The 14,971-nt window shown below is 31.7% G+C and overlaps 1 protein-coding gene and 1 pseudogene across 7 annotated transcripts in view; both read left to right on the top strand.

Moving 5' to 3' along the window:
• The window catches only part of EVI5 (ecotropic viral integration site 5), a 184,071-nt gene that overhangs the window by 122,215 nt on the left and 46,885 nt on the right, over positions 1-14,971 (top strand). For all 7 annotated transcript variants that reach the window (XM_011355654.2, XM_011355655.2, XM_011355657.2 and 4 more), the window contains one exon: positions 3,975-4,070. In XM_011355654.2, coding sequence (XP_011353956.1) covers positions 3,975-4,070 — 96 coding nt within the window. The remainder of the gene's footprint in view (positions 1-3,974; positions 4,071-14,971) is intronic.
• LOC111736875 lies at positions 2,379-2,497 on the top strand (annotated as a pseudogene).

Genomic DNA, 14,971 nt, shown 5'->3' with positions numbered 1-14,971 from the left:
CTGTACAATGGGAGTTAAGGGGAAGTGGTAATAAAGATTGAGTGCCAGAAGATGGTTTCAGAGCTAGGACCTGAAGAGTAAGAATCAGCCTTGTGAAGAGCCATGGGACAATCCCTGCATGAAAAGGGTCACAGAGTTCAAGACCCAAAAGTAGGAAAGACCTTGGTTGCTGAGTCTTGTGTATAATAAAAGGCTTAATAAATTAAAGCCAGAGAGGTAGGCTGGGACTCCACTTCTTACTGCCATGTAAATTTTTATAGCCCATGGTAACAAGTTTGGGTTTCACTTAAAAGTACTATGGGAAGCCAATGAAAGGTTTTAAGTGGGAAAGCAACATATTTTTTTTTTCTGTTTTACTGTATTTGCTTCAGATTTTCTTACTTTTGATTTTGAAATAATTTTATGTTTAAAGAAAAGTGGCAAAAGTAGTATAGAGAATCCCCATATACACTTTAATTAGCTCCTCCTAATTTTAACATCTTACATAACCATAGTACATTTATCAGTAGTAAGAAATGAACATTGGTTCAATGTTATCACTAAACTACAGACTTTATTCACATTTCCCCCATTGTGTCTCAATCTTCTCTGATTTGTAACAGCTTTTCAGTGTTTTCTTATCTTTCATTACATTGACTATTGAAGAATACTAGTCAGGTATTTTTTGTAGAATATCTTGCAATTTGGGATCATCTGATGTTTTCTCATGCTTAGACCAAGGTATTTTAGGAAAGAATACAGAGATGAATTGTCTTTCTCAGCATATCATATCACGAGGCATATTGTATTGATATATATTACTTCTAGTGCTGTTAACCTTGTCATTTGATTAAGTTGGTGTCTGCCAGCTTTCTCCATTGCAAAGTGCTTTCCTCTCAGACTCTGTTCATTGCAAGCAAGACATTAAGTCCAGTCCATGGTTCAAGGTGAGCATTAAGCTACAACTCCTGAAGGAAAGAGTCTCAAAGGATTTGTGGACGTATCTTAAAAATACCACAATAATTATATATTCAGTGGGAACTGTTTTGAGGCTGTGCAAATATCCTTAAAGTTTCAGCAACTAATTCTAGCATTTATTAGGGGATGTTGCTTTAGCAATTACTGTAATTACTTTTTTTTAAAGGACTAGATGCCACTGTGTGTGGAAATGGATTTAAGGTGGAATGGGAGAGAGATTTGAGGATAGAGACGCTAGCTTTGGTCTCAGAAATTGGCAGTGGAGCTAAAGAGAAATATGTCAATTCAAGATCTATTTTTCTAGAGAACGATAAGACTTGATGATTAGATTTGAGGGGGACAATATTAGGGGGAAATTGATGCCTATATTTTTGGTTTTGTACTTAATAAAATTTTTTATACAATGGTAACTAATTTTATATATAATTAGTAGATTATAAATGTATTAGTTATCTATTGCTATTTAACACATCACCTCTAAAACTAATAAGCACTAATATCTCAGAGTCTCTGTGGTTCAAATTCAGGAGCAGCTTAGCTAAGTGGTTCTTAAGGATATGTAGGAGTTAGTCAAGGAAAGGTAACAGAGAGTTCAGTAGGTAAAGGGAATAGCTTTTGTGAAGATTAGAAGTAAAAAAGAACATGTCGTTTGAACTAAAAGAAGTTCATTCTAGCTGGAGGTGAGCCTGGAAAAGAATACTGGTAAGACATGAACCTGGATCCAAATCATACAGCGTCTTAGACACCAGTATAGGGACCTGGAACGTTATCTCAAGATTTGAGGAGTGCCATTAAAGTGTTTAAAATAAGGGAGCGACAAGACAAGATTTGAATTTTATTAAACATAGACATTGGTGTACTGGAGCCAACTAATAAAGGGTTATAAGAACCATTTCTTAAATTTTCAGGAATTTTGTGGCACAGTTGTTAAGCAGCCATATTAAAATTGTTATATAACATAATTATGGTAGAGCAAAGGTAATAAACAGTCAGATTTCATCACTTCTTGATTATTTTTGCATTTCACTATTATCCGTGCTTTTGAGGTTATTTATACCTGTTTTAGCAGTATGGTGGAAACACCATAGTGTGCTACTGCATATTTCTTCCCAACTCAGTATTTCATACATGTTATGTTGGCAGCTTAAAAGAAACCATGGTAGAAATATTTATATGACATAAATTGGCAAACTACATATCAGGGCTTGATTTATTGTTTTGTTGATTGTGTAGACCAGGAGTTGGCAAACTATAGCACATAGCTCAAATCTGCCTGGCTGCCTGTTTTTGTAAATAAAGTTTTATTGGAATACAGTCTTGTTCATTCATTTATGTGCTGTCTATGGCAACTTTCACACTCCAGCGGCATATAGAGTAGTTACCATAGACTGTATGGCTCTCAGGTCTAAAATATTTACTGTCTCTACGGCCGTGCCACCCTGAACACACCCAGTCCTATCTGATCTTGGAAGCTAAGTAGGGTTGGGCCTGGTTAGTACTTGGATGGGAGACTACCTTGGAAGACCAGGTGCTGTAGGTGTAAAAAATAATAATAAAATAAAATTAAAATAAAATATTTACTATCTGGCCATTTAAGGAAAAGTTTTTGACTCTGTTCTAAATTAATAATGCAGATTAAAGCTTAAGAATGTGTTGTATCTTCAGACTTTACATTGTGAATAGCACAAAATATTAAGGAGATTTTCTTCTTATATTTAGTTACTATTATCAAATCAGCAAAAAACTTGCTCCCATCATTGACAAATAAGTGAAATTCTAACACAAGTCTTCATTTCACTTTCATCTTCTAACATAAACAAAAATACTTAACCAGTGTTCATATCAATACTTTACTTATTCCTCAATTTCAGCCATAGGTAGCTTATGGATACAAGAGTTTGGCAAAAATAAATGAAAGCATTTTGTAAGAATATATTGACTAGATAAAATTTACAATAATGAGTATTGAATATCTTATCATATGTATGTTTCAAACTGTACATCCTTTATATCAGTTTATTATAAAATATGTATAAATTATAATAAACTTACATAAACACACATGTGTGTACAAATACACGCATACGCACACACATGCATGCATGAACACTTCTACCTGAGAGCTGGTTGTTAAGTGTTTATCAGCACAACACTGGGTACAGAAATTACATGTTCTGGCCGTATGCACATTTGCAAGGTATTTAAAGCGGTATTTGCTTGAAGTGAAGTACCAATATCATATCTGAGGTACAAGAATATAAATTTTCATTTAAAAGCTTAATTATTATACTTTTACTACATTTAATATTTTTAAAATTTTTGATATTAAATTTTGATATTATATGATATTACTGTTAGGTGCTAAATTTCTTGGATGGTCACCATGTTACACATTCTTGATACTAAGTGATTGGTAAATTTCAATTGAAGTTAATGGAGGAGCAAATATTTTTGTATGCCCTATTTTTCTCTACCATATTTTCTTCATATTTTCTTATTTCTGGATCAATATTATTTAGCATAAATATTATAAAATATGGTTTAAGAGTTTTTCCTTTGTGAAGTTTTGAGGTGGTAGAGATACATTAATGTAGAATTGTGATATAATTAATATTTATTATTATTTGTAGTATAATGTAAATAGTCATTGACATACTGTATTAGTATCCATATTCTAATGTTTGTTTTCCTAGTTACTTATGTGTTAAAGGTTCTCAATCATTATTCTTGCAATGAAAAAATTAACAGCTTTCACAATCCCTAATAATTTTAAGTTAATTTTTGATTGTAAACATTTGGGCAATATTTATATGAGTAGTATTTCTTAATATTTAAAGATGTAATGCTATTCTGTATTCTTCATTTCAAGTTCAGGAAATAATGGCTTTTTCTCTCATTTAATCATGGGTTTATTTGTTATTTTCTAAATTTTGAGACAGATTTCAACTATGTTTTGTTTATTATTAGTTTGGTTTATTATATGGTTTATTATTGGTTTATTTTGTTTGCTACCCTAGAATAAGGAAGAAGTGATGGCTGTGAGACTCCGGGAAGCAGATAGCATAGCTGCTGTGGCTGAACTGCAGCAGCACATTGCTGAACTTGAAATCCAGGTACCATATGAAAATAATTTTATATATAAATAAATAGTCTCTTCTTCCCTCTGTACCTGAACAGTGACTTATATCTTTACCCTGATGACTGCGATCCTATTTTTAAAACTTATTCTTTTCCAAGTTCATTCTTTTTATTGTGGTAAAGTACACATAACATGAAGTTTTCCATTTTAAAGTATCCAGTTCTGTGACATTAGTACATTCACAGTGTTGTGCAGTCAATCTTTCATCTTGCAGAACTGAAACTCTATATCCATTAAACGACAACTTCTCATTCTCCTCTTCCCCTAGCCCCTGGAAACCTCCATTCTACTTTCTGTCTCTGAATTTGACTACTTTAGGTACCTCATATAAGTAAAATCATACAGTATTTGTCTTTTTGCGATGGCATATTTTATTTAGCATAATGTCACTACGGTTCATCCAAGTTGTAATACGTGTCAGAATTTTCTTCCTTTTTAAGGCTGGATAATATTGCATTGTATGTGTATGCCACATTTTGTTTATTCATTTATCTATTGACGAACACTTAGGTTGTTTCCACCTTTTGGCTGTTGTGAATAATGCTGCTATGAACATGGTGTACAAATATCTGTTTGAGTCCCTGCTTTCATTTCTTTGGGGTGTATTCCCATAAGTGGAATTGCTGGATCGTGTGGTTATTCTATGTTTAATTTTTTGAGGAATTGCTATACTGTTTTCCACTGCAGCTACACTACTTTCTTCACATTCCTACTAGCAAAGCACAAGAGTCTCAATTTCTTCACATCCTCACCAACACTTACTAATTTTCTTTTTTTTATAATAGCCATCATAATAGGTGTGAAGGGGTATCTCATTGTGGTTTTGATTTGCATTTCCCTAAAGATCAGTGATGTTGAGCACCTTTTTATGTGCTTATTTGCCTTTGTATATCTTCTTTAGAGAAATGTCTATGCAAGTCCTTTGCCCATTTTTTAATCAAGTTGTTCTTGAGTTTTAGAAGTTCCTTATAGAATATTCTCAATGTCAATCTCTTATCAAAAATATGGTTTACGAATATTTTCTCCCGTTCCTTGGGTTGCCTTTTTGCTTTGTTGTTATTGCCTTTTGATGTACAGGTATTTAATTTTTTTGAAGTCAAATTTACCTATTTTTTTCTTTTTTGCCTGTGTTCCAAGTCCATTTTTGAATGACAGTTTATCATATGTCTATATTGTCAAAGCTATTTTCAAAAGAAAATTTAAAGCTTTAAAAATAAATGTTATGTCACTACGTATGTCCTACTTCTTATTGTACAATATAAGATAATACATTTCCAATATGGGCAAAGCATTATGTTTAAAATCTTATTTCTTTCACAATTTTTTATTATGTTCTCTTCCAAGTCATAAATACAGTTTTCTTTGCAACATCTAGAATTTTTTCCCACCTGAAAGGTCCTTTTGTCTTTAAATTTCAATTCAAAATTCAGTTAATTTCTAAGACTTACATATTATATTATAACCTCATCTTTTGATCTTAGTCAATATGTTATCACAATTCATTATGACATATAAGTTTACAAAACAGTACCCTTTATGTTCTGTTGATAATATTTCCACAAAGTAGCACATATTTAGAAAAACTTCAGATATGCATAATGTATTTGTAATTAGCTATTTAAATCATACTGTCATGCAATTCTAGTTTAGTCTGTACTTTCCTAACATCAAGAAAATTATAGTTTTGCCACATTTCTATATATCTTAGTCACAAAATAGCAAGGTTTAAATCTTTTTCTTGATTCCGAAATCCTTACTAAAATGAAGAACTTGGTATGATGAATGTTTTGTTTAAAATGAAATATACCATGTCATTTTTGAAAAACAAAAGAAAATCATGAAATTTTTCCTATCAATGACAGTATGCTAACATCAATTGGCACTTGATTAAGTGATAACTGGAATCCTCATTGCCAAATTCATTGGTATTTTTTTAGTATTTATCCTGCTTGAGCTTATCTCATTCGTCATTATTGATCACTTGATCCTCTGCATTCTTCTCCTTCCTTGGCTTTCCTAACACCTCTAACTTTTGACCCTATTCTTTTTTGTTTAAATGTTGTTTTCTGTCTTCTCTATCAGTTCTGAATGTTTGTATTCTGAGAACTTGATTTTTCGGCTTTTTATAAACTATTCAAATGACAAGTCTCACTTACATGTCTTTAGGAGCCATCTTTACAACAATGAATCCCATAGAACTTCAGCTCTAGCGTCAGTAATTTTTAAAAACATAAAAAAAAATTATTAATGTAATATACAGAGAAGTGCATAAACAAGGCAAAATTATAATATATATAAAAACATTATACATATGACCACTGTAAAGAATGTTGCCTGTACCCCAGAATTCTACCCAATCACACCATACTCTCTTATTCTGAATTTTACGTTAATTTTATGATAATCATAAAATTTATGGTGATTACCATAAAACTCCTTATAGTTGTGTCATCTTTGTATGCATCTCTGATCCACACAGTTTAGTTTTCCCCATTTCTGAATTTTGTATAGTCATATTGGATATTTTCATTTTTGTCTCTTCATTCTTTGTTCAACATTATTTTTATTTATCTTTAATTTATTTTTTGGGAGGTGACATCGATTGATAAAATCCAATAAGTTTCAAGTGTACAACAGTAAGTCAAATATATATTGCATTGTGTGTTCACCACCCATAGTTAAACATTATTTTAGTAAGTCATTTTTATTGTACATGTTCCATTTTATGAATTTATTACAATATATTCATTCTAGTATTAGTAATCATTTGGGAATTTCTAGATTGGAACTATTATGAACAATGCTGTTATAAGCAATCTTGTGCTATAACTATACTTATCAGATGTACACAAGTTTCTCTAGCATGTATACCAAGGTGTGGAATGGCTGGGTCATAGAGCATGCAAATCTTCAACTTTATTTTCCAAAGTGTTTGTACCAGATTAAGCTCCCAACAGCAGCATACAAAAGTTCTTGTTCCACATCCTCCCCCAACACTTAGTGGTGTCACATGTTTTAATTTGTGCCAGTCTAGTGGGTATGCAGTGATATTTCATCATGGTTTTAATTTCCATTGACCTGATTACTAATGAATTTGGCCATTTGGATTTCCTCTTTTGTAAAGTGTCTTTTAAATTCTTTTGTGTATATTTTTCTTTTGGGTTGTCTTTTTCTTAACGGATTTGTAGTTCTTTAATATTGATGTTATGTTTTGCAAACATCTACTGTTAGTCTTTTTTTGTTGTTTATTTTTAAATTTATTGTGTCTTTTGATGTATAAACCAATAGTTTTAATGGACAGTAGACAGCTCCACCTGCAAATTGTACAGACATTTAAAGTCAACATGTTTAAAATCAAATGGGTTCCTATTCCAACCCATTTTTCTTCTTTTGTATCTTAGTGGTATCATCTACTATTGAATTATTCAAACTAGTAGGAACTTCGCGTATGCTTTTCTTATCCTCTGCCGAGTATACCAGGGCTGTTACATAGAGTATGCAAATTTTCAGCTTTACTAGACAACATCCAATTGTTTTACAAAGTGCTTGTGCTGGTTAACATTTCTACCAACATTTTACCTGCTCATCTACTCTTGTAGATTTGCCTTTAGAAAATTCTTAGTAATTGATACAGATTAAAGTGTGTTTCCAGCTTTTCAATTCCTTCAAAAGATGAAAGTCCTGAGTAAATCTAAAACTAAATCAAAGGTAATTTTAATCATTTCAGAAACATTTTTTTTAATCTTTCCTAGCCTTTCCATTCCCCTTGCCACTTCCTTAATTCACCTCCCGGCCCCCCAACTATCGTAGTACCTTCCTATCTAATTTTCTTTTCTCCAGCCTCAGCTCTTTCACAAAACTACCAGAGTTATCTTTCTAAAACATAAAAACTTTTATTGACTGCCTTTTGTCTACTAAATCACATAAAAACTCCTCAGCATAAAACGCTTACCTTTTCATTATTGCCCGAACCTGCATTTCTAGCTTCATCTCTCACCATTACCTCCCCATCTTCCCTACCCACACCCTACACACATAGACTGTCTTTTCAGATTTTTCACATTTTTTCAAAACTTTGTACCATTCTACACATCGCCATGTCTTCATAACTGATGTATTTTTCTGTATCCTTTACTTCTCTGCTTTTGAGGTATTTCTGCTTACTGAGTTCTCCTTGGCTAGCTTGCTATTAATATATTTAGTAAATGTGTTTTCAGTAAACATCTTAATGATTCAACTTTTACTCATTTATTTAATTATTTTATGCAGATTAAGATCCATAAATAGATCTTGTTGTGAAATCTGAAACTCCTTTTTCAATTCTAAGAATAATACATTTTAGGTTATTCTTAGTCAAGGAAATGTCTTAGAGCACTTTCAGATTCCACTAGGGGGAGAACTGAACTTAGTCAAACACTTTCCTACTTCAAGTCTCTTCAGATCAACCCTTCTAATTACTGTTGTTCTCTTGTGAATAAAATATTTCAAACTCTTCATTTAATAAGTTATATCATTATATAATCTGTTATTTGGTATAATTAAATACTGCTTTTTTAATGTAGTTATGAAAATTACACTTTTGTAAAAGCATATATAGATGTGGAACTACATTAGATGAAGAAATACTTATTTTTATAAATGCTGTAGCATTCTGTAGTACATATACTTATGAGGCTGAAATTTATAAAATTTGTTTCCGAAAATTCTTCAGTTAACCTGACACTTTTGTGATTTAAAATTCACAATCTTTCACATGTTATTGTTCTGAGATAAATACATCTGTAATATACTTAATATTCTTTATAATAATGCCTTCCCTCCCCTCTCCCCCGCCCCCGAAAAACAGCTCATAGATGACCTTATATGAAAAATCTCACTCAGTGTCTTACGGGATTCCAAAAATTACAACCCAACTGGAAAGTGCAGAAAGTATTTGAGTTCCCTTTAAGACAGTTTTTACCCACCCCAAATAATGAATTTACCCCTTTGCAAGAATTATATATAGTTTCAAGTTAAGAATTGCTTTGGTTTTTTTGGTTTTTACTAAAATATATACCTAACCGAGCTTATTTACATCCACTGTAAGCCCTATTTAACTTTTTATTTTTTAGGTATTTTTTAATTTGGGGGAATATAGGCCTTATTATTTGTAACTTTAATTCTTCCAGGATACTACTAATAAAAGTATAAACATCATTAATTGCATAAAATGTGCCAGGCAGTATTCTTAGCCACTTCAGTATATTCACTTATTTAATTTTCACAACAACCGTATGACAGTAAGTATTGTTAATATCCTAATTTTATAGTTGAGGAAACTGAGGCACAGTGAAGATTTAAAAATGAGATTTTGTTGTTTGTATAAGAATACACTCTGTAACTTAAATTCTTTCCAGGATTCAGAAGAAATGTTTTATCCTGAGTATTAAAAATACTGTCATGGTAGTTTTATGGATTTTTTAAATAGCAGATCCACTGCCTCCTATAACTCTGCTTCTTACATCGTTCAAGTTACCTACTAGTTCCTGTTCATCACTTAAAATCTTTTAGTAGCTTTCCATGGCTTTCAGGACAAAGTTCAAGTTCTGGCTCTCTCCTTCCTGCTTTGGTTTTTGCCTCCCTTTCCAGCTTCATTTCCTACTTTTCTCAGTGTATACCTCTACTTGAGCCATAATAAACTAGTTAAGAATCTGTCAAGCCTGTCATCTGATTCACTCTGTGTTTTTATTTTCTTCTCCTTTGATCTTGCTTATTATTTTAAAGGTCATCTTAAGTTTGACCTGATGCGATCAGCTTTCCCTGATGATGCCAACTCAGCCAATTTTCTTGTGTCTCTCCTCCTCTAACACACTCTGTTATAGTCCTTCTCTCTTATACCATCACACACTATTTTAATCTTTCTCATGTAAAAGCCCAGATGTGAAGAAGATTAAATTATGAATTCGAATGGGGTATTGGTTTTAATTCAAGAAATATTTATGAAGTACCCACTATGTGCTAGTCACTATTCTAAATAGTTTAGAAGAATTGGTGAACAAAACACACAACAATCCCTTTCCTCATCAAGCTTAATGGTAGAGAGAGAAGTCAGATGAACAAAATAAATGAACTCTATAATGTCTAACTTAGAGGATGATGGATACAATGGAGAAAAAAATGTAGGAAAGGGAGAGGGTTGGGGCTCATTAGATGGGGCTGTAAACAAAGATTTGAAGCAGGTAAGGCATGCAGATTTGGAGGGGGAAATTTCCTGATAAGGGACTAGTTAGGGCAAAGGACCTACTATGTCTGAGTAGGGTCTCTGGGTGGAGTAAGAAGGGAAGTAGAGGAAGTCTGAGAAGTAAATAGGGCAGATTATGTAGGACCTAAGAATTTAGGCCTTTCTCTGCATAAGATGGAAAAATCATTGGAGGATTTAAGCATATGAGTGATCAGTTAGATGACATTAACCCATTAAAAAGATTTAATTGCACTTGATTCAGAAAACAATGCTTGTAAAAATTCATAGTATTTACATGTGAGGAAATGGTGGTTACAAGTCGTTTCCTCCTTCACTTAGTGGAATTTTCCACCTTTATTATAGAGATCCAAATGTTATTTAATAGTTGAGCACTTTACTTTTACATTAATATTAAATAGAACTCTACTTTCCAGGTAGTGGAACAAAATGCAAAAAAGTTATTTGGCTTAGTTGAAGAAAGTAGATGGGAATTGAACTCAAGCTTTCTGATATTTAACTTGGAATTGAGTTTATATTTTGATTATTATAAAGATAAGTATATTAATTTGTCATAACCATATTAAAAGTTGCTATGGGCTAAACACATCCATAAAATTAATTCTGCTTTGTTATAAATAATGGAAAGTTTTTCATTTAAAACAGCGCTACTCAAATCCAACTTTTTGTTCTTTTCCTGGTACCCAGTCACATTTACCCACTTTTGTTCATTTGCCCAGCAGATAACCTCTAGGGATGCCTCAGATGGGCAATACCCCAACCACTCTTGACTTAAAAACACCCACTCAAAATTCTGTTCTGACATAAAATGAAGGATTTAGGTTTAAATCAGTGTGCCCAGATCAGTATGTAGTTTTGACAGAGATGGAGAGGAAGTGATAAAATCTTTACTATTGAACTTTAAAATATTACATATTTTGATAATGTTACATTACCATGGCATTACTAAATGATGGAGTTTATTATAAAATGTAGTGATCAGTTTGTGCTTTCCAGTTTCCTGAGCTAATTTGTTAATAGTTTTACAACAAGTGTTAGCTCATATGCCATCTCTTGGCTAACAAACTTCTCTTTGGAAGGTTATTTTTCCCCCTTGAAGAACAACAATTTCTGTTTTGAACAACTTACTTAAATATTAAAATGTTTTTTTTATTTTTCTTTAACAGCCTTCCTAAATTGTAAAGCATTTTTAAATTAGAAAAATAGCTATTCTGTAATCTTATCTAGTCTTAACACTAATTCTCAACAAAAGAAGGTAGGTATATAGAATAATTTACTTAGCTTGCTATCTAGTTATTAGGTATTATAAAATTTAGTTAATTTTTTTTTTTTTACTAACGTGCTCAGAGATGATTCTTTGGCATCCAACTTTACTATGCAGTTAAATTATAAAGAGATTAAGTATCTCAAAGTTCTAAAGATACGGCTACATCTATAAAGGCTATTCAGATACCCCCAAACCAGCTCATAGTAGCATCTGAAGAATTAGTGAAGAAAGGTTAGACTCTTAAGTACCATAGTATCAGTGATTGTCTGGGTGTTATTAAAAATTAGTTTATCTACACCTAGCACACAGATCTTGGTTTCTAACACCATTTCCAAAAAACAATAAAATAAAATAAAATAAAATAAAATAAAATAAGACTCCTCAGAGAAATAGCTGATTCCAAGACAAGATATATACAAGATGATCTCAAAGTATATGGTAATGCCAGAAAGTAAAGAAGTGCTCAAAAACTAAACAAAACCCTACTTTAATCGAAATATGTTAAAAGGACAGAAAAGAGCCAACTGAAAGAGCATCTAGTCACCAAAAGTGGAACAGTATTTAAAGTAGTATTGGATTATATCTGAACATGTAAAATAAATATCCATGAATCGATAGTGATATAAATAATGATTGAATAAGTTAATAAATAGGGGAGAAGAGATAAATCTCTATGCAGAAGAATTCCAAATACTCTGACCTCAAGGAAGGGAAGCATAAATCCCTCCTCCATAAGTGTGGCTTTGCATATAGTAACTTCCCTCCATAGGGTACAGTATGGAAAGAACAGGAAAAAAGTAACTTTATAGTGGAGAAACCTGACAAACACCACCTTACTCAGAAGATTAAAGTCAACAATAACAGTTACAAATCACATTATAAGAGTATGTACCTATGATATGATGTTATAAAAATAGCACTTTACCTTTGTGGTCTTCCAATAACCCAGAACCCCCATCTTACCATGAGAAAAATATCAGATATTATCAAATTTTGAGAGTAGGGTACCCTACAAAAATGCTTGACCAGTATTCCTCAAAGCTGTCAAGGTCATCAAAAACAAGCAATCTGAGGAACTATCACAGCCACGAGCAAGCTATGGAGACATGACAACTAATATAATGTGATATCCTGCATAGGATCCTAGAGCAGAAAAAGAATATTAGGTTAAAAAAAACAAACAAACAAAAAAACTAAGGAAATCTGAATAAACTGTGGGCTTAAGTTAGCAAAACTATGTCAGTATTGACACCTTGATTGTAACAAATTGACAATGCTAATGGAAGATGTTAATAATAGGGGAGAAAGTACAGTGGGTAAATGGGAACGCTCTATCATCTTGATTCTTCTGTAAATCTAAAACTTTTCTTTTGAAAAAATCTGTTATAAAAAAATAGTTTATATAATTCTGTGGTTTTTAACAACACCTGGAATTATATGGAATTTAAGTACTGGTCATAAAATTAATCCGTTTCCAATTACACTGTAATTTATAAGAAATATTTTCAGCTTTTGAACCTTGGACAGATACGAATTTTTCATGTGTGCATTTAGCTGAGCCTATAAGAAACATTACTTTAAAAATTATGTGTGTGTGTGTGCTGAAAAGGAATTAAATCAGTCTTAGCATTGAGAAAAAGTTTGATTTATTTTCTTTGTTCCTTTTCAACTTATTGTTTTCTTAAAAATGTTTAAATGTAGTTTTATTTCTTCTAGTTACTAAAACATAAAGAATATTCAAACTTTTGTGTTCATGACTTTAAATTACAGGAAACTGTTTTAGAAACTTACCAGTAGTACATGATATGCATATGATTTGTTTTTAGATGTTTCAAATGAGTCACCTTGAAGTCACAGAGAGGCTACCATTTACCACATTTACTATTCTGATTAATTTGTCTTGGGGCAAAGTACAATGAATAATAACTTAGTAAAGCTTAGAAGTTGCTATTGATGCTTCAGTAAGGTTATGTTGATTAATCACAGTGATTACTTATCAACTATCACGGATTTAGTCATATTGTATATTTTCTTCTACTATAATTTCATATGTAGTTATAATTTGTTTCATACATTTTGCTTTAATATATGAATTGAAGATATTAAATAAGGTTTAGAAATCGGGCCCCTGCTGCAAGTTAATATGGTTGCCTCTGTGACCGTTGAACATAGTTTCATAATATAGCCTTGAAAAAAAGTATTATTTAACTTTAAAACAGTCAAGATGTTGCCTTTTTATGGTCTTGAAAATTAACTTTTACAAAGGACAGAGAACTTAAATATATCCTTATGTAGCATAATCTCTCCTTTAGTTACATTTTATCTCTGGGCATAATTTAAAATATTTTTTAAATGTAAGCTTTACACTTGCATTTGAGACTAAGCAACCTGCATTGTGTCATGACCCTTCTAATACCACAAACCTTCTGTAATACTACTCCCAGTGAAAAACCCACATCCTATGTATAACCTTAGATTTATTTTGAAATCTCTATGAAGAGAGCATAGAGAGATTACTAATTGTTTCTGTTATTTCCTTTATGGGTGTGATGTCTATTTGTAAACCATGTTTTAAGTTTTAATTTGTCAGGTTTAAAATGTCAAAGTACATTAAGTACTGATTTTCTATTCTAAACTTATTATAGAAAATTGAATAACCAATTATAAGTTTCGGTTTAGAATTCAGTTTTAGAATTAGACATCTGTAGAGCCTTCAAGAAAGTAGAAAGCAATGGTACTTCCAGTAGCCAATACTTCTGATACTACTGGCCAGTACAGTACTAGTAAACAGTTGCAAATTTAAACAATAAGCCACCGTTTTTTTTTTTTCTGTTTTATTCCTGTTCTTATTTTTGTTATTTCCTTTCTGTTTTAGATTTATTTTGTGTTCTTTATATAATTTCTTAAGATAGATGCATAAATTTCACATTGTTTTTATTATTTAAAAACATTGGCAACTATTTATCAATAGGAGAATGTTTAAACCATAGTAAATCCATACTTAGAATAGTCTGTTTTTAAGAAAGAATGAAGAAAGATCTGTAAGACATATTAAATAAGAAAAACAAGTTACAGACAGGATGTATGTCATAATTCCATTTGCATGTGTTTAAAAAGTGTATGTATTATGTGTGTATGGATTATGTTTATACACATGTGTATATATATGTATTTAAATACATTGGAATGTCTACTGTGACATCTATCAAAATTTTATAGTACTCCCTCTGGGGAGAGTAAAGCATTTGGTGTAAAAGAGTAAGGGGCAGGAGATCACTTTTTTAAAAATTAATTAATTTATTTTTTATGGTGACATTGGTTAACGAAATCCAGTAAGTTTCAGCTGTACACTTTAACAGTAAGGCATATA

This window comes from Pteropus vampyrus, unplaced genomic scaffold (assembly GCF_000151845.1).
Source record: "Pteropus vampyrus isolate Shadow unplaced genomic scaffold, Pvam_2.0 Scaffold22, whole genome shotgun sequence".
NCBI lineage: Eukaryota > Metazoa > Chordata > Mammalia > Chiroptera > Pteropodidae > Pteropus > Pteropus vampyrus.
This window is presented reverse-complemented; position numbering and strand designations above follow the sequence as displayed.